We start from the raw sequence: 21,793 nt of genomic DNA on the forward strand, positions 1-21,793 counted from the left end.
TATTACATTTTTATTTTATTACTAGTTGTCCCGGCGAAGTTCGTACCGCAAATAATTTTTTTTGAAGAATGTTATATTCTAATACTTTGTATCCTATTCCGGTCCAAGAAGAATCCAAATTATCAAATATGTGTGAAATATCATGGTACTTTGTTACGTCCACGCAAGTCCTTATTTTATTACAAGTAAGCAACACGACAGTTTTTAGAGTTCTTTACTTCCAGCGATGAAACAGAACCCTTGCAATGCACTCGCTTATCAGTCTGTCCAAAAAAAAAAAAAATTCAAAAAATTCAAAATTCATTTATTTCAAGTAGGCCTAATATAAGCACTTTTGAAACGTCAAGTCTGTCTGTTTGTAGTGATTCTACCACCGGTTCGGAAGGCAGATTCTACCGAGAAGAAGCCGGCAAGAAACTCAGCAGTTGCTCTTTTCCAACATCAACAATTTACATTTTGCATTTTAACATTCATTTTTCTATCTTGTGAGAGCTGAAAGCGGAGCCGGATGCTTCCAAGCAACCTTGTCATTAAAAAATTCATCAATTGTATAGTAAAAGTCCGTCCGTCTCAGTATTATTCTTTAAACTTTTGGCCTTGGTCTTGGACCTTGTCAGTCAGTCAGTCAGTCAGTTGTAGTCTAAGTCTATTCCATCTTAGACTGCGTCACCACTTACCACCAGTTGTCAGGTGAGATTGCAGTCAAAAGCTAACTTTTGAAGTAAAAATTAATTAAAGAAACTAAGTTATACAAAATTTATTGATAAATTTTGGTATAGCATCGGTCGACGAAAACATGAACTATGCCACCACAAAAGACCTACCTTATGCGTAAGCAATGTTTTATCATATCAGAGCAGTCTAGTCTTTTAAGATAGCGGTTATAGTATAATGTTGATGACTCTCACGCAGTCAACATATTTGTTTTTGCAAAGAATTCAAATTTTAATTCAAAAAATGTTTTATTCATGTTGACCTTATCATAGGCACTTATGAAGCTTTCATACATTTAACATGTTACACTAATGTTAGTGGTAGTGATAACTGCATTCGTTAACTTAAAACTGAAGCAAAAAGGGGTCCCAAACGCGCCCTGGTCTAAGAAGAGCCCATAACAAACTGAGCCAAGTCTTTTTTTTTTTTTACGAAAAAAAGAGTAGTACATTAAACTGCCCCACATAACTAAAATTCAAATTCAAAATTTCTTTATTCATGTAGGCCTATCACACGCACTTATGAAGCGTTCATACATACGAGTATATTTTTACATAATTGTAAGGGGATGGTGGTAACTTCGTTCGCCAACTTAGACCTAAAGCTACGAGGGTTCCAAACGCGCCCTTGTCTAAGAAGAGCCCACAACAAACTTAGCCGGGTATTTTTTTTGTTATCACCATCTCACAGTAAATTAATATTAAGCTATTAAGTCAGAGCAATTCACACCTAAGATTTTTTATCGTTTAAGTGATCCTTATAATTATAATAGGATTTTTCTGTAAGCTTACGTTTTATATAAACTTTGAACTTATTGCACACGCGTACTATCTACACTGCACACGTGCGAAGCAATGGCGTATCGCTAGTATTAATATAAACAATGTAATCTCCATGTTATAACGTAACATAATAATATTATGATTGAATGCAAACATGGGGTAAAACATGATTCGCATTATTGGACTTTATTCACGGCTGCTACACTAAATAATATCTTTTGAACTGTCAATGGACAGACAACGTTTCACGTGGAGAATGAAGATAGATAAAAAAGGTCAGAAGTCAAATGTTGGCACCTTTGAGCACACTTGCCAGTATCTTCTATAATATAGGTACAAATAAATAAAGTTAAAGTGTATGTTTGTTATTTTGTACTAGCGTCGCACGCGAGTTCTTACGCGTTTGTTTAGTTTTTAATTTGGGCAGTTTGAAAACAACACAAACGCGGACGAAGCGTGGTATTATGACTCTACCCTTTGGAGACTCCTTTAGTGGACCTTTACAGGCTATTTATTATGATTATATATTTTGAAGTTTAATAGAGACAAGACAGCGTACTGGAACGCTAAATCACGGAAAGGTAGTAACCAGCCACGGCACACAATATTCTGGTGTGGTAATAAAAATAAAATAAAAATTAGTAACTTTTTGGCCCAATTTGAACCTTCGTGATCCGTAGATGAACCTGTTCACCACTAGACCTACGAGGCGTTAGCATCAAGCACAGTGCAAATCTTGCAGGTTTCAATTATCGACTGCACTGTCACTTACGATCAGGTGTGATCGCAGTCACGCTCCGTCCCCAATAAATAACTAAAAACACGAATTGAGAAGCTCAATATTATATTATTTCAAAGGTCATATGGTGGACGTGGAAAGGTGTTAAAAATAGACCTCAGTTCAGGTTCAGTAAAAAAAACTATGATTTCAGCAATCTTTGCATACCTATGGTGAAGGTGTGTGAATTTGGCCTTGCATGCCCAAAAATGGACGGGCGGGCTCCAAATGGAAGGGACCGGTTTCAAATGAGGAATTATTTTCATCACGCATTCCTTTGGAATTTATACTTCAAGGGCCTTGCAAATAAACGTGGAATAACGTCGGAATTGCCTCCAACAGAAGCCGACGGAGGCAATTTACCTACTCGAAGCTGAGATCTCACCAGTACGGCTGTCCTGGACAGGCAATTATTTCCCCGGGGAAAGGATATAAATTTATCTTCTCCCACAGCTTTATCAACTCTCTGAGCACTGGCGCACAAGTGGAAATAATATCCAAATAATATATGTGTAAAAAATAAACGGTGGTAAACTTAATTACTATAATTTTTCCTCTCTGTGCTAGCCCTGCTGAACCACGATCTTCATTAATGTAGTAACGACCATAGAGAGGAAGAGGGAGAGAGAACGGAAACTTTTTCAGTGTTTTATCCCGCTCGGACATTTAAAAGGTTCTCTCTATTGAAGTGTGATAAAATACTGTATAATTATTGCGACTCTACCAATAATTATACAGTACGACCATAGAGAGGAAGAGGGAGAGAGAACGGAAACTTTTTCAGTGTTTTATCCCGCTCGGACATTTAAAAGGTGCTATTAGTTGAAGTGTGATAACACACTGTATAATTATTGCGACTCTACCAATAATTATACAGTACGACCATAGAGAGGAAGAGGGAGAGAGACCGGAATACTTTTTCAGTGTTTTATCCCGCTCAGACATTTAAAAGGTGCTCTTAGTTGAAGTGTGATAACACACTGTATAATTATTGCGACTCTATACCACGTTTATTTGTCAGGAACTCGATTTATATCTTTATTAAATTAATAATATTCGTCAACATCGACTTAAAGTTATTTCCGGGACTTTATCTACAACTTATACTTTTTACGAGTAACGTGATAATGATATCTTCATAACAGCCAATATGTTCCAATGACTTCGAAGTTGGAACCGCATTTACTATTTAGAAGTGTATTTAAGTTGGAAATTCTGTTTTTAAAACGGCGCGTTAAGACTCTCCTATAGTATATTTAATATTTTCGAGCGGTAGTTACATTATTTTTATTTAAAGGAAATATTTTGTTACCTGCCATAATGTAAACAATTTTTTCAATGAACTTTAGACTGAATTTTATTATAAAAATAAATATAGGATTTACAATAAATAAAAGAATTTTAAAAAGTGGTTCTCATACGTATGGTTTTTTGTATTTTTAAAACATTTTTTTTAATGAAGGAAAAAATAGACTATAGATCATAGATATTTTATGCACAGTGTTGGACGGGAAAAACATTTACGATTCATAAAAACCTTTCTAAACCTACATGCTTCCAACCTTTCTAAACATTCATGCTACATAAATATTTCTTTAAAACATGTTAATAGCACTTTATATACATATGGTGGCGGTATGTATATACATTATATTACCATGACAACGCAGTATCAAACAAAGTTCTTTAGTAAGTACCTACGGACTGAAGTAAGTATGTAGTTCAAGGATGGAGCATAATGCTAGGCTATAGTAGTTGATATTTTATGCAAATGACTATATTTTAGAAATAAATAAGATATTATTATTTCGACTGCAGATCACTGGGTCCTGGATCCCCGGGTCGGACCAATGAATAGTATAATATAGTTTTTCCTTCTTCCTCCTGGACCTCTGCAAGGTGTGGACGTGTTAATCATTTAATACATTTATATTTTTATTCATTAATTCAAAAATAATTTAATTAAGAATAAAATTAAAAGGTCATCAAATACTAGGAGTAAATGAAACAGTACGAAGCCGACTTCGCCGTGTGTTGGTTGCGTGAGTACATCACCTACAACACCTGCTACCCTGGTACATTAAACTCACGTTGCCCTAAATAAAAAGACGATTTTCTATCATCATCATGATCATTTGCTGCCATCTTCAAATTGAAGTTCGGAGGTCAGCCGGTGGAAAATCGTACCATGATGTGCCATCTTCTCTAATTCCGAATAGGGATGCCCGGTCCACTCTTCCACTCTTCGGTCCCGGTCGAACCACTTCTTCTCGCAGCAAGGCTAGCATGGGCAGGAGACAATTATATCCCCGGGGTTAGGATAAAAATGTATCTTCTCAAACAGCTTTATCAAATCTCAGAGCATTTGCGCTCATGTGGAAATAATATCTAAATAATATCGGTATGTGTAATAATAAACGGGAGTAAACTTCTCTTATACCATCTTCCCGTGGTTTAGCAGATGGACGCGTTAATTATATCCCCTAACAGGGGATATCATTAATCGGGGGATATAATTTTTGTGCACCTTCAAGGATCAACCTTGGAAACTCGTACAGGGATCCTCTCTGTAGGTGACTGTAAAACGGATGGCTAGAAGCAGGCGTTACTTTGCAGAATTCCATGATATGTTATGAAAATAAAGATTAATTTGCTTTCCTTTTTGAATTTACAAAGTAAAGTCAACAATTCCTGAGGATGCGGAACGAAACGTGCGTAGAGGGTACATAGCCGAAGATCTGTTTGGTGTGGAGTATAAGGATTGAAGAAACTATAAATTACACCATACACATTCTCCTGCTTTTCGCGGAGTAGGTATAGCAAATTAAGCTTAATTTTCTTAATGGCCGAAAAACGTTTTCCGTTTTTCTATCAAGAAACTCTTAATACCAGAGGTACCCAGAGTTTTAAAATTGGCGATGCTCCACACCCGTGCCTCGGAGATCAAGTTAAAGTGTCGGTTCTGCCGTCCTATCGGACTACTACAGTGAGGATATAGAGAGTGCACCTGTGTTTGCACAAACTTATGCACTATCAAAAATCTCCTGCGTAGTTGTAAAACCCTCGGGAGATTGGCCACCGTGGCCGAAATCTGTCAAGAAACACCGTAAAAATTAGAAACTATGGTCGAAAAATGGTCTGAATATAGTTCAATTTTATTTTACCCGTTTCCCTGTTTCCGACGCAATGGTTTCCTATAAATTTGATCTGGTTTGTCTAGTTAAATCTGGGTTACAGTTATAAACCGATGATGAATTATTAATACAGGGAAAATTCTAGGCTGAAGGTAAATTGTCGGGTATTTCCTATTAAGTTTATTTTGATAAACTATTTATAGTAATTATTTACAGTTAACTATAAAACAGTAAATGTAAGATTAGTGTTAATAATAAAGTAGTTAAAAATACCGTGATGTTTCCGGAATTAAGCTGCATTGCAAATTAAATACATTTGCGGTATAAAACCGGATATAATATGTTCGCTTATCTCCGATTTCACCGAGCCAATTTTCATAAACGTGAATATACCATTTTAAGTACTGCAGCTGCCTACTTTCATATAGAACTAACCATTAACCTATACCTACGTAGTGCAAGCAACAGAAATTGAAACAAAATGATCATGCAATCCTGGTAGCTCCAAATATTTCAGATCATGGAAAAATAAAGTGTTTTTATTCTTTTAATTCTTTATTCATTCATAATATCCACTAGCATTGTAATAACATTTATAATAATAATTAATTTAAACTTGAATTAAATAAAGCTCCTAACTATTAATATTATAAATGCAAAATTGTGTTTGTTTGTCTGTTTGTCATTCTTTCACGTCCTAACTAAGCAATCCTAAATAATACAACTTGATTTTTGGCATAGATGGTTGAAAAGACGGAAAGTAACATAGGCTAATTTTTATATCGGGAAAATAAAAGGCTCCCCCGGGTATTTAAAAAACCTGTTCATTTTGTTCATAACTATGTTAAAAGCTGTGTACTTCCTACGCGCTTTTTATTATCTACACCTGCATGTTTGTAACCAACTCCCTAACTCCTTCGGACTTGATTTTGACCCTCCACAAACTTTCTGATTTCGTTCAAACTTTGTAGATATATCAGGACCGACGACAATACACTAATTTGATAAGATTATTCCATTTTTCAATTTGCAACATAAGATTTTCGTTTATATAATTTTCATACGTACTCTATAAGGCAGGAACGGTGTTAATTTTTATTTCTAAACATTATCTTTAGCCGATTTCTCTAATATTAACAAATTTGATAGTGACTGACTAATTTTGCTCTAATAAAAATAATATTTGAAGAAAAAGTAAAAAAACACGCTTTCATAAATAAATTAAAGTAAAAGGTTTGGTTTTCATACTAATTATATGTATTTCTAAAATAATAATTTTAAAATCAGAAGTTCTGTGAGAAGAACCAAACGTGGTATAGTAAACGTAAGCAATTAATGCCAACTGATGCTTCAAAGAACAAAACGTATTAAATACATGATTAGTTAAATGATTAAGATTATTCATCGAAGGATTTCCTCACAATAATTTTAATGGCCCCATAAATGGTTTCATTAACTTGAACCGAGACGTTACTGTCAGGAATAAAAGTGTAATTTTTTTTAACATGCTTGTATAAGTTGAATAATAGATACCTAATGATTTTGGAATGAGTTCCTAATTACTACGTACTTTTACACAGGCGATACTATTATGATGAACGTGTTTTTTTCGATCAAAAATGTACAAAATATTGCTGGGCAAGTGTCGGTTTTTATTAATATTTACTGATATCTGTAAAAATATTGAATACACAATCAATTTTGATGTATTATTAATACATTGTATTTTTTATGGTAAACACAAGAATACATTTTTTCCTTTCTTACATACCAAATAAGTCACGAGACGAAAAAACCATCGGACGGTTTTTTTTTCTAATTATTGAAGCACCAAGCAGGCGGTCCACCTTTACAAGGCATCCAAGGAACACGTCCTGCAAGGTCCTGCTCTGTACCATCGATATTTAAATAATATTTAAACCAACAGATAAAATATGGAGTAAATTAATATTAATATTATTATTGTTACAAAAATTAATACTCTCTATGGTATACGCGCGTTCACACACATAAGATTTGAGAGCGTTTTTTCTGTTTGCCGTGTCGGCATACAGGTCGATTTTATTGCCAAGACGCCCCAATAGATGTTTCAAATCAAAGTCAAGGCTTGAAAGCAACTTTAGTATATTATTGATCGAAAGTTTTTAAATATATTTAACGCCAAGATTCGTAGTAGGTTGACCGAAAGTTTTTTAAATATATATAACACCAAGATTCGTAGTAGGTACCTGCGCATAAGTGAATATTATACTATTCTACTAAGTACTTATTATATTATAGGGAAATAGTTTTTTCATTCGCATTCGCTAATTAGCAATTTGGCAGAACAAATATTAGTACCTTCTTTATGGCATTAATTGTATGACTTGCGATGTATAATCGTTAAGTAATTGATTTAAAATGGTGCAATTATAATATTACATGATGGACAGTAATAATTAAAAAACGGTCAAGAATGTCCTCTTCTTTTTAAGATACAGATAGAAGCGTTAGGGAAAAATGGTGAGAGTAAATTTTTACGATGGGCGCGCACACCGTCACAAAAAACTGACACCGTGTAGTTAGTTAACAACATTTTAGTTTTTCTAAAAAAGGTTTAACAGTTAACTTTCAATAATTTAAACAATACCTTTTTTCTATTGTTAGTGTCGTTTTTTCTACAAACTTAGAATAAGGCGAAAGATAAAATGTTGAAACGATTTTTATCTTGTTACGCCAAAGAAGTATAACTTCTAACACGTGTACATAAGTACACACACCTTTTTTATGGCAATAACAAACAAAGTTTAAAGCCTAAAAGAGATAATCGATGTCAAATTTGTTACTTAAAAGTTCCTGAGTATTATAGCGTTCGTGTATGTGAGTTCCTCGTTTTTATAACGTCGTTTTAGAACAAAAATGTGGTTTAGGAGTGCTTTTATTAAAATCATACTAAAATTATATACGTGCTAAAGTCAAAATGGCGGTCACAGAGTAGGCCCTGTGCCATTACCCAGTGCACTGTATAATTTGACTAAAGGAAGTTATCGACTTCAGACTTCGCATGTACTCGAGTTAATTTTGCATTCAAAGGAGCAGGACGCATGATTTAAGTTAATACAGGAAGACAATTTGCTGCTATTGATAACATACGCATGAGATAGACTATTATGTTGTCGAATCGTCTATCTCATGCGTATGTCGCATCGTCTCTTTGGATGAGGAAACATAAATAAAAGCATGGAGTATCTACGTTCCAGAAGTGTCTGCGAACAATGTTCCTGTAATGAAGACTAATATTTGACGACCTTCCTGGCGTGTAGTCTTCTAAGTGGAAGGTTCAGAGTTCGACTCACGGCAGGGGCAATTTCATCATATCAACCCACAACGCTGGCCCAGTGCGGATTGGTGGACTCCACAAACCTTTGAGAACATTAAGGAGAACTGTCAGGCATGCAGGTTTCCTCACGATGTTAACCTTCACCGTTGATGCAAGTGATATTTTAATTAATAAAAACACATAAAGTTATAGGTTCGGGCTGGGAATCGAACTCCCCCCACCGAAAGTGAAGTCGAAATCCTAACCACTGGGTTATCAGCGCTTCTCAATAGGGGCAATTTAGGAATTAATAACTTCAAATTTTCTCTGGTCTATTCTGGTGGGAGGTTTCGGCCGGGGCTAGATACTACCCCACCGACAAAGCCGTGTTGCCAAAAGATTAAGCGTTGCTGTACTATGCCGCGTAGATAGCACCTAGTCTGTTTCTACGAGTGTTGGTATGGGTAAGATACGATGCGATACGATTGTGTACGAAGGGGTTTCGTTAAAGGCAGCTAATGAAATTCATCGTAATTCGCGTCACTTGGCATGCTAAGTGACACCGATTACGTGTACGGATTAGTAGTGATGTTAAATAACTACTACGTACTTATTGGTAATGCAACATAACATGTGGAAACGTAAGCCCATATTAACTGCTTTAAACAGCTTGTCGATGACCTTGGTCGATAGAGATTTTAAAGAGAGATTGATACGAAAGTTCTGATTTGCATTATAAATAAGAAAGAGCATGCAATGAGCAATGAGCAATGAGCAACATCCCCACGCTGTCTTCCAGCCTTGGGGCTCTTCTCATGGCAAGCTCTCGCGCTCGCCCTACTCTCCCAGTGACGTAACAACCCCTCAGTAGGGCTAGCACAGGCAGGAGACACAAATTATATACCTCGATTTATATCCCCGACAAGGGATAATTAACGTGTCTACGTATGTATTAAAGTCAAATTTAAAAATATCTTTATTCAAGTAGGCCCATAGGTGGCACTTTTGATGCGTACATAAGAATTACACGGTAGTGAGATGATGGCGATAACCACATTCGTAAACTTTAAAACTAAAGCTACGAGGGTTCCAAACGCGTCCTGGTCTAAGAAGAAGCCCACAACAAACTTAGCCGGGTGTTTTTTTTTTGTTATCACCATCTCACAATGTAATTTTAAATTATTAGATGAGCAACCAATCGATTACGTAGTCCTTTATACTATAATAAAAAAAGGACTTTTCTATAAGCTTACGTTTAATACAAACTTTGAACTTTTTAAGAGACATCTCCTAGAAGACAATTAGTAGTTTATTGTAGAATTGTATGCAATTTACTTTAAACGAATTATGAATTTTACGAGTATGTAACCTAGTATATTGCACTGTAATTATTTCCACTTGTGCGCCAGGGCTCTGGCAGTTGATTAAGCTATGAGAGAAGATACATTTGTATTCTTTCCCCGGGGCGATGATTGTCTCTTTTATCTTTATTTATTTGGGACTTTTATCCAACATGGATATGCCAGCCCCATCATCCCTTAAGTAACTAAGTATCAAAAAACTTAACTATTGTATTAATACCTACTATAAGAGAAATGTAACATATACAATCTGTTATTGCTGCCTACGCAAAAATATCTCAACAGCAGACCTGAAACCTTCTGTGGTCGGTAGAGAGAGAAGGCTCTTTAGAGCACCCACGTCAAATCTGTTGATGTTGTATCGCCGCATAACACCTAGTCGCTCCAAATTGTATCTGCTACATTCCACCAGTACATGCTGGACATCATCGAGCGTACCTCAAATATCGCAGTTGGCAGAACTAGCTTTCTTCATTGGAAATGCGAACTTATTAGATGGATAATGTCCAGAACGCAACCTATGAGCTAATACAATACATTTTCTACTTAATGTAATACTAGAAAACCAAGGAAAACGTGCTGGTGGTTATAGAAAAGTTTCCATACGAAAGTTGAATGGGCAACCCTGATGCATCTTATATTAAAATATTCGCCGAGTTACCTACTCGAGTCACCTATTTTCTCATAGTTCAGGGTGAGCGCTTCAGAGAATTTTTGGGTCACTTTACTATGAAACTCGCAGAAAAATATCCCGATAGAAAATTTAGAAACAGAGGCGTTTCTTAAAGTGGATTCGAGTGTAAACAGTAAATTTTTTTACATGGAGAGAAAGGTGATTTTGTTTTTAATTATACGTTTAAGTATAAATACTATATTGGGAATACCCAATATTATATTGGGTATTTCATGCTAAACGAAACACAACAATAATAACTTTAAAAGTTAAGAATATTTAATCCTAGTTCAGTTTCAGAAGAACATTTCCTGTTAATTTATCCATTAGTTTCAAATTTCATTGACACGCGTTTAAAACATTCAGTTACCGATGAAAATAAAAAGCAAAGCAAGTAAGATCAGATAATATTACGCAAACAGTATTAGATTACAAAATCTTATCACTATTAGATAAATATCGGCACAGACAAAGGTGCATTTTTGAATTCAGGAATTATAATAAGAATGAAACTGCGAATGAGTTTGTAATAGCTGTGCCAATAAATATTAGTCTGTGCAATGAATGAAAGAACCATATCGTATTGCGGAAAGCGTTCAACAACTTTAAGTACCTAATAATCACCTGACAACAACTTCGTTAAATGAGAACAAATTATCAGGTTGCTGATAACGTAACACTTTCTTTAAAAAGACATCCGCTCAAAGCTCAAGACAAGGCCATACGGTCTCAGATTCATCTGTGTTTTCTTGGAACAGTCTCTGATCTTGTGAACATTACAGCCAAATGTATTACAAAGGTAGTAGGCATAGACAAACCGCAGCAACAAAGAATTATTCATCGTCAAATTGGTTTCAAACTCATTTATAGATTTGCGATACCTAAGTTTAGAATCGAATAACCACAAAGTGTCAGTCTTGTAAAGCAGTGATTAGGGTCAACAACCGGCTATTACCTGACACTGAAATCCAATTATGTTTGCCCCAGTAAATAGTCCCAGTTAAGGCATCTGGTTTCCCAGAACACGTCTGATTAATTTTGGCGACTTCGTTTTATACTCAGACAACATACACGTTTTACTCATCTAATTAGGTGTTTACTCACTTTAAATAATAGGAAATATACCAAATATCATAAGCCATTTTAAACTAAGATAAACATTTGTAGACGTCAAATTAACGTTATTATAATCCAAGATAAACTTCAATTCTAGAATTAAGAAATCATGTTAAAATAATAATTTGCTAATATACCTAATTTGTCTTTAGTTTTGTGTCTGATATACCTACGACTTCTTCAAATTTAGAGATTTATTTCGTATTTTGTTTAATGTATAGATATGTTGACACTTACGGCCACGTGCCAGAACGTCGCTGCCGGTGTGACCGCACCTGTGACTCCGGAAGGGCGTGGAGCAAGGCCTGAGGGATGAGACTCTTTGAAGATCTACGTCTGAATCTATACTCTGATCTTTCTGAACCCTTGCATCCTCTTAACGTTGACAGTTCCTCCGCTGATCCGCACCACAAAGAATCAATTGACAGCATCGTTCTTGATTTCTCTTGATGACTTTAGCACATCACAGAAACTTTAAAACTAGTTTAGCTATTTAGTCAACTGTAGAGTTGACTAACAATGCATTTTTGGAGCAAATATAGAAAACTAACAATGTTCAAACAACCAAAATAAAGTTTCACAACATAAACGGACAGGCACGGCCTTCTACGCAAAATCGCAGTTATTGCAAAATCTCACATACGTGAGCCAGGTTCGGTTAGATTGTTAAATATTGCAAGGCTAGGGACTTGCAAATTGTTAGTTATACGGAAACGGTCAATGCGGCCAAGCGCACGTTAGCGCGCGCCTGTGGATACTGACGGACTGACAGCCCACAAAAGAGCATGCCGGCGAAGCATGTCAAGCGAACAAGGCACCTATATCCAAAACAAAAGCTGACGATAACGAATATAATAAATTACTTGCATTTCTTTTTAAAAGAAAGAGTCATAAACAATTACTTTTGTGGATATCGCATAGTTTCTTGAATGTCTTTTTACACTCATAATTTTTGATCGACTAACAAAGTGGCTAAAAATGTAACCATGGTCACATCCAAATATAATTCAAAACCAAGCTTGGTGCTTAATATCGGAATTATCATACATTTGTCATTTCGCTGCAGTCACATAATATTAACAATTTATCTATAGCTTAGATACTACGACCTAATATTCTATTAATCTATTTTATGTTATGTGTTATGCAAATTGACACAGATTTTAAACGTGTCGCTAATTATATTGGTACCAGTATTGAGATAGCTGACGATATGGCAACGCAATCGTTTTCAGTGAGAGTAATTAGAAAGATGAAATTTTTCAGTTATCTGGAAATGAAAGTACCGTCTGTGAAAGTGTTAACAAGTATAGAGAATGCAATTCACAAAACCACTCACTGAGAACTAATTGTAATTAAAACAGTCCATTGTCCTGGATTTAAGCTTAGTGAAAGTAGTTGAAATTATCTTATTCAGCGAGTGACTAACCAGTAACGGCTGGATTAGAGTCACATAAATTTCTTTTGTTAGTCACTCCACCTAATAACAACAAACACACTTTGGTGTTGTCATATACGTATGTTTATTTGGTCATTCTCATCCTTCTATGGGATTTTATATGGAGAAAGCTTATGTTATTTATGCTATTTTTAATGTTTTATTTCCCTGTGACATCAGCAGCGTAGTTACTACGTAAAATAAGTAACAGTCCAGTTTGATGTCTGTTTTAATAGAACATACCTACGTTTATGTATTTTACGTTTACGTTTATAAAATCTTGGAAAAACGGTGTCCACAAACTAGTTGGTTAAATAGTGAATCAACTAGACTTGTCGGTAGGTCAAAAGTCATCGTCCTAAAACTGGTACATTCCTGTCACACCGTGAAGCACGGTAGCCGAAAGGCTCTGCTGTTTTTGGGCCTTCAAGAACATGTCGCATGCGTGGGCTGCGCCAATTAATTTGATACGAGAAATTGTTGAACCAAATTGCTATAGCTCACAGCATTAATGGATGAACAAGTTAGTCTATATTCCGCGTCCTTTAACCGTCCAGTAGTCATATTATCTTTGATGAAAAGTTATCGAAGATTTACGAGATTACGACTATTTAATTGTAATGACCAATGACCATAAGCAGATAATAAAAGGTTGATAAATGCTTATTACCTTTTAATTAGGTTTAATGACTAAAGGACAAAGTTTCAGGAAATAATTTACAATTCATTTTAAATTTTAATTTATTACTTTAAAGACGTAAAGCGATTAATGGTTTACGCATTTATTTATAGAAGTTGCAGGAAATCCAACCCGAAGATCGGAGAGATCGAAATGATCAAGTGGTGGGTGTGTATCGATATTGGAATGACCTGGCCCTAAATTGAGCAAACGTTTTCTACGGGAGAATAATTAGTTTGACATAGCCAAGGTTCGCCCAGGTTTGTTAAGCTAAGACAATATTCACTTATCATTATTTTTTATTTAGTCTACTAAAGGTACCGTCCTTATATTTATGACGAAAGAATATGCCATAAATGCTGATGTAGTGATCATTAAAACCATCTATGTAAATTGCAGTTTTGAGAGAGAAAAGAGAAACTTATAATAGCCTCAAAACTATTTAGAAATCTAGGATGAGTCAACACATTTTATCTATTAAGTAACTCTGTTATTATTTTCTAACTTATAGTTTACCTGTGTGAAATCGCGTTTTGTCTGTTAGTCTGTCTATCGGTCCTTTCGCTCAACAGCCCTAAAATTTTTAAATAAAAAACTTAGTTATTCCAAATTCACTAAGGAATTAAGTGGAATGAGGCCGATTATATTAATCATCATTATCATTATAAACGCAATAGTGGCGCACCACAGGGCTCCATGTGATGGGTTTAGGCCGTAATCCACCACGCTGGTGCAGTGCGGATTGGTGGACTTTACACACCTTTGAGAACATTATGTAGGATTCTCGGGCATGCTGGTTTACTCACAATGTTTTCTTTCGCCGTTAATGCAAGTGATATTTAAATGCATAAAACGCACATAACTTCGAAAAGCTACAGGCCAGAGAAAAATTAGGCAGAAGAATCTAACGAATATCCCTAGGGTATCACTGCTTATAAAAAATCTTGCTGAGGGGGGCCCCCTCAAAAGAGAAAATAGGGCACAAAATAATGTTTTTGAGTTTGAGTCTTTTTGGAAAAGACTTTTAAACAGAAACAAAACTATTGTTGGTCTAAATTATTTTGATAACTGATGTTTTAGACTTATTTTGTCTAGATTCTATTGTAAAACTGCTCACACGCAAAGTCTTAGTAAGTTTTGTATAATATCTTATAGCTTGGAAAAAACAACTAACTGACAATATTTCATAATAATGAATTGATTTTCTGTTCTAATAAGTTTCTAATATTAACTTTCGTCCACTATTCCTCATACTCTACCCTTATACAACATGTTGTTTGGTTCATGCTAATACTTTGTTTATTTGTCTCATAAGAATCTAAGCATGATTCACATCATCTTCATCAGCCTATAAAAGTATACTGCTGTATTAAAGGCCTCTCGCAATGGGTTGGTTTGCCCATAATCACCATGGGGTGGTGATTGGTGACTGCAGTAGATTGTACTAGTAGCACAGGAAATGCTGCTGCCCTTTCTCTGTTATATTCCCTAAGTTGCCTCTTACAACAACCAAGTGGATCACCTGATGTTAAGCGATCACCACCACCCATAAATGAATGGATGTATACACTTTTATTGAACACCACATAAAAATTGTAGATAAAAAGTTAACACAAAGTATACAATTTGGCTACATAGCGATCTCTTCCAGATAATCAATGTTAACACCATTGAGCTCAAACCACACAGCTCAAAAAGAGTGGTAGTAGGACATATAAATCTTAATATATATAAATCTCCTGTCACGATGTTTGTCCGCGATGGCTCCTAAACTACTTAACCGATTTTAAATTTAATTGGCACACAGTGAGCAGTCTGCTCCAACTTAAGAGATAGAATAGCTTAGATCTTTAATTATAGTCGCAATTTTATTTTTTTGCAAATTATTTGTCTATAATTAATTGACAGTCACATGTTATACATATATATAACTACTATACTCATTTAAGGCTTAGCGATACTGAATAATTTAAAAACATAATCAAGTCGAAGACGAAGTCGCGGGCAACAGCTAGTATATATATATATATATATTATTTGAATGCAGCAGGAGCTACCAATACATTACCAGCTTTTAAAGAATTTGTATATACGCCCCATTGAATAACCCTGGTTCATAGTTTTAGGACCCACATCAGATGGGATATTGTTGTGCAATTTGCAATTGGTCAGTAGAAATATGAAATTGCTGAAATCTGACAAAACACTGCTTAATGAACTATTGCAATCATAAACCATATTTATAAGCCTTTTGTTGTATCCTTTTTATTTAACAATATCCAATTGTTACTGGCTAGATTTATAGAACTCAGTACTGTTAGTATATATAGTGTATTCGTATGTTTTAGTATATTTATTTATTATACCACCAAGCATCTACACCTTTTTTCTTATCACCCCTTTGGTTGGCTGGAAGAGATTGCTATACATTTTATATTTTTATTTTTGTTTTCTCTGGTGTGTACAATTTCAACTCTTGATAAATATTACATATTTTTACTAGTGGAATAGTCAGCCAATCCAATCCCTATATACTTGGGTCAATGGGGTTGGAGAGAGGCTGAGAACACCTTACGAAGCTGTACTGAGCCTTAAACTCTCCGATCCCATTATATACTGACAGATATAAAGGGGGCAGGTGAAGTTTGCTTTTGGAATGCTGAGTTGATACGCTTACTTTCCCTCTAATGTTATTTTAATGATCCTTTGATTAGTTAATCTATGCCTACCTTTCCTCGTCCTCTTCGGTGTCCCTGCTAGTACCCTGTTTATGCTTAACTTTGCTATCCATCTTCATAACACTTATTGATAAGTAGCCACAAGTTAACTATCATACTTATTTAACTCACAGTGCTTCATTCACTTGATTTTTTTTGGAAAAAATGAATAGTTAACTAAGTGAGACTATATTGTATTTTATAACTTCAAAAATAACGCAACTTTAGCCTTTTATTTTCGAAATTCGAGGTTAGAAAAAGAAAAACATTAATTTCTGTCAGTGTCAATGTCACTGTCATAGTTTTTTTTATGTTTTCATTCCCATATGGGAAAAAGCAAAGGTAGATAAATGTACAGCCTTGTTTTCAGTATTTAATATTCATATCTTATTTGATTGTAAGGCATCAAACCATGTCTTTAGTGTTTAATATTCACGTTCAATCTCATATCCTTAGTCCTAAATATTATATGTCATAATTTATGCCTTTCAAAAAAGGCAGAAGCCCTTTTCACACACGCGTTCCATTTTTTGTACATTTAAGACAATGAGTATACGAGCACTATGATGTAAACAACTGACTCCTTAAGCTGTGTGCAAGCGGTTCAAGCAAACCCCTACGAAGAAAACCGCTTATCTCCATCATCTTTCAGATTAGGTAAGTCCTCTTGCCAGCAAAAACGCCTGTCTGTCACTTTGGCCTGGAAAGACTGTTTATGCGTGTGCGAAACTTGCCATTGAGATAGGTTCCTTAGTCCATCAAAAACTTCCCCCGAGATCTACGTTCTCTCGTAAATACTCATCTTCGAGCTTCCTGAAATGCGTGGACTGAATCGCACACTATTAAAGGTAAATTCATCAGTTCAACCAGATATATCACGCAAACCATGGTTCTTTGTGTTCCGTAATATGAATCATTGGGTGTCGTCCACAATAAGTCGGCTGCGTATCGGTCATGCCCGCACCTGGGGCATGACCGATACGCAGCTCTCAGAAAATTGAGAATAAGGGACCACTCCATGTGTGAATGTGTGCTTGACGAAGGATCGGTCGCTCATATTTTGTTTTCCTGGCCGAAACTTCTTCGTAACTTTACGACGTTCATTAAATGTCCAAAGTTTTCTTATGCTCGTTTTTAGTCGCTATGTAAAAATTTTATATACATATATTCAATCTAACAAAATTAACCTCTGAATATCCTATTACGATTTATAATATAGATTTTCTTTGTGTTATAACACTAACCAAAGACCACCATCAATAGCGAACGCTTTATTTTGGAATACTAAGATTTATAAAAATTATAGTGTGTTATTTATTAATTAATTATTATATTATTAAATTATATTTATTATTTAAATTATGTTTTTATCTCCTTTGTGGATCTTGGATACGTAACATTGGCGAAATACAACGTGCTGATTTGGCACACCTAAAAGCCAAAAAAAGCAAAAGAAGAAGAAGATGATGTAAGCAACGGAAAAGAAAGAAATATAGAACTATGTAGGTATGTATGATGCCATGTATCATTGTATGATGTATCGCAGATGTCAACAATCATTCACGCGCCCGCTACCTTGATATGAGAACAAGAGCGGGGATAATGAGGCGTACAATTTCAAAATTCGGGCCAGCGCACCGGGAAATCCCTTTAGATGACTTGGGGTCGATCTCTAAACATTAGAAACTGTATCTTGTTAACACTAGCTAAACATGAATGTCCGTTGGGTAAAGATAAAAAAAAAAAACGGCGATGGACAATACGGTCATAAGCCCCGTACAAATATCAGTGCCATCAAAAAAGTCCAACCGGCAATACTATTTTAAAATCATATGAGTACTCGTATTTACCTGAATGTATTGAGTTTGTCGACTACGGACTTAAGTGGGTTCTTCCTAAGTGGTCCTGGTGAACCTCCTGGTGAGTTTTCCCTTGATTCAGCGGCCATGGCGCGAGCCAACATTAAATCTTGTTCGTTCAACATTCTGTAAAAAAAATAAAATTTTACATTTCGATTATTAAATTGTTCTTTATAATGGATTGCTATAAAAATACGCGCAGGAGTTAATTATGGAATCTTACTTAAAGCGACAAAATTACCTGCGTAATTTAACCTTTATAAATTTCCAAAATGTACATATTCATCGTTCAAATTGCATAGAGACATAACGCGTTTTCCTTACGTAACAATTTCTAAAATATACTTATGGGTACGCGCTAAGAAACTTCGGTCTAACATTTCGAATAAGGAACCGAGAACATCTCTTTGGAGTAGTTCGGAAATGAAAATAAGAAGTTAGGCACATGACTTATTGCAATAACACAAAATGACCTATTTTTCCAATGTCAAAACAAAAACTGCTTGCTCTATAGATCAACCTATCAAGTCTAATAGACCTTTTAGCCACTGACTTAAACTTTAATATAGATCTTACTCCGTTGCATTAAACGATAAATATCTGCAATTTTGGAACGTGGCTGGCAAGTAAGATGAAAATTATTTCGATCATGTTCTCATATCAAGGTAAACAACTATGGCGTTGCTTCGATCACGAAATAAGAGCAAACTCTGTCTGACACGTAAGTATTACTGTAAGCATAGTTACTTATCATTACAAATGTATCTATCCTTGTTGAAGTTTAAAATAAGTTCTGATAGTTATCAGGCGGAGGGATAAAAACATAATAGTCTAAACTAATATTAGTTATCAATGCGAAAGTTTGAATGGATCTATGTTACTCAATCACGCCAGTTGAACGGATCTGGATGAAATTCAGCACGAAACAGATTATACTCTGGAATAGCACATAGGCTACTTTTTATTCCGGAGAAACGTACAGTTCCCGTGAGATAGTTTTGTTTTTGTTTTTCGCGGGGCAACAGAAGCCATGTTTTTTGCAAAATAGTAGTTCAGGGTTCAGAGAATAACATAAGCTCACACATCAAAATTTCTACATAAACGAAGTCGCAGGAAAAACTTGTAACTATACCGCTATATATACTAATATTGTACAGCTGAAGAGAGTTTGTTTTGTTGAACACGCTAATCTCAGGAATTACTGGTTCGAATTGGAACATTATTTTTCTAATATCATAACAAATTATTATTTGTTTGTATACCTACCCGCGTTTTGTTATATGTTTATTTCTTGTTATGGAAGCGGTGTCTTGTGACACAGGGGTAGTAATACTACCCTTAAAAGAAGGCTCCAGCAATTAGCGTTAACAGTAATTTCATTTACCCAAATAAACTATTTTTATTTTATTATTTTTGTGTTGGATAGTTCATTTATCAAGGAAGGCTATATAGTTTGCCTTTTTAGTGCTTCCTGCACGTTAACGCTTACGTTACGTCAAAACAATGTACGCCAGAATTGTTCATCTGTAAAAGTTAAAAAAGACCCAAAATCGCGGATGAAAGTTCCTTTGAACGCGCTTTTCTCTGGGACGTCGTATATCGGATTTGCAAAATCTTTTTTCTACCTATCTGATAGCCGGAAGGTTAAAGGCAATTTAACAAACGATCGAAGTAACAGTGCGGGCGGTCGACGAAACGCGGTCGGCCGTGGTAGGTATATACGTAAAATTGCGCTGGATAGTGGACAACCACAAGTGCCTACAACATGTAACTTTGTGCCGATAATAGTCTTTATCAATGGACGGATATATAGACGTGTCAAAATCCTACAAAGCTGATTATCCCACCTACTTGCCACAAAAAATAATTTGTTTACTTTATCTCTATAAATAGGAAGACACGTAAACGGTAAGAACAACGTCTTAATGCAAATATTGAGAATGCAAACGAAACACCTATTGCGATTTGATGATTTTAGATTGGTTGTGTGTTATTTCACACTTTTAATGCTTACAGTCACAATATAAGTACCTACCTAAACTTAGTAATCAATAGAAATCAATGTGGGGTAGAAGCATTATACTTACCTTTACGGTAATGAAGATTTATTATTTTAGGCATTAGACTGCGTCATCTCTTACGGACCTACCACCAGTGAAATGGCAGTGAAGGGCTAGCTTGTAGTGTAATAAAAAAAAACTTTCTTTTTTATATCGTGTGTTACTATAATTAACTACTGAGACGATTATGATAACCTAGTAGCAGCGGCGTTCTAACAAGAATCTAATTGAGTTCGAAACCAAACGATTTATTAAGTAAACGATAAATGAGGATTTTTGCGCATATATAAAGAGGATATACTATATTCTAATCATAAAATATTATAGCATAATCAGTTTTCTTTGTTATGTATATAAAAAAAACATAATTAAGTACTTACTTTAATTATTTTACTCGAGTGTAAACATAGTATAAACAAATCACATCTTTTGTGGCAATTTCACATATTAGATTGGTTCGATTCCATAGCGAACCAGATTTCAAAAAATAATTAAAACACTTTTGAAAATAGAACGCGAAAACGTGTTAACAAGAGCGCGATTTGTATAACAATGCACGATGTCTTGATCACGAGACATGAGTATTTTCGCTAGGGGTCGGTGGGTTATGTACAAGCAGTGAACAGCATCCGTCAATGAAATAAATAAGCCACGGTCGCACGGAGCCTCTCACTTCATCAATGGGTCGCGATCGAACTGAGATAGCCTGCGATCTACGCCATGGTGCCTCTCAAACCACGTAACATAGCCATGTGTTGAGGCATTGAGTAGTCTTATAATAGTATTGTTATGGTTAATTATCAGGCTACGAACCCGGTAAGCTAGCCATGATTGCTGTAATAAACAATTTAAATGGCTATGTAAATTACTTCTACTAGTCTGAGAGACGGTCGTCACAACCTGTTCTGAAATGTAACAGGAACACTGGTATATTAAAATAGAAGTGCTAGTGGTACGGTATCTCTTGGTCCTCACGGCTCCCTACTGCTTGAAATGCGAAACATTTTTGGCCTGGTCTATGGGAGATACGAACAGTACATTAAAACGGGATTAAAATCCTTTAATGTGATGTGACTCTCTGGTCAATGGTAAATTATCTTTACGCAAAAAATCACATTGAGCCATTATCCTGCGTTGCGTGATTGAAGGACATACTAACATATCAAGAAAAACTCTTTATTTAT

General features: G+C 35.3%; 1 protein-coding gene across 5 annotated transcripts in view; it reads right to left on the reverse strand.

The window, feature by feature from the left end:
• LOC120630800 (NAD kinase-like) overlaps nucleotides 1-21,275 on the reverse strand; it is a 57,810-nt gene extending 36,535 nt beyond the window's left edge. For 3 of the 5 annotated variants that reach the window (XM_039900084.1, XM_039900083.1, XM_039900089.1), the window contains exon 1: nucleotides 12,094-12,605. In XM_039900084.1, coding sequence (XP_039756018.1) covers nucleotides 12,094-12,287 — 194 coding nt within the window. In that variant the 5' untranslated portion in view covers nucleotides 12,288-12,605. Of the gene's footprint in view, nucleotides 1-12,093; nucleotides 12,606-16,702; nucleotides 16,935-18,540; nucleotides 18,676-20,989 lie in introns of those variants that run through there. The other 2 variants (XM_039900085.1, XM_039900087.1) reach the window with 2 other exon arrangements.
• Nucleotides 21,276-21,793: the final 518 nt, after the last annotated feature.

Source organism: Pararge aegeria, chromosome 17 (genome assembly GCF_905163445.1).
Source record: "Pararge aegeria chromosome 17, ilParAegt1.1, whole genome shotgun sequence".
Lineage (NCBI taxonomy): Eukaryota > Metazoa > Arthropoda > Insecta > Lepidoptera > Nymphalidae > Pararge > Pararge aegeria.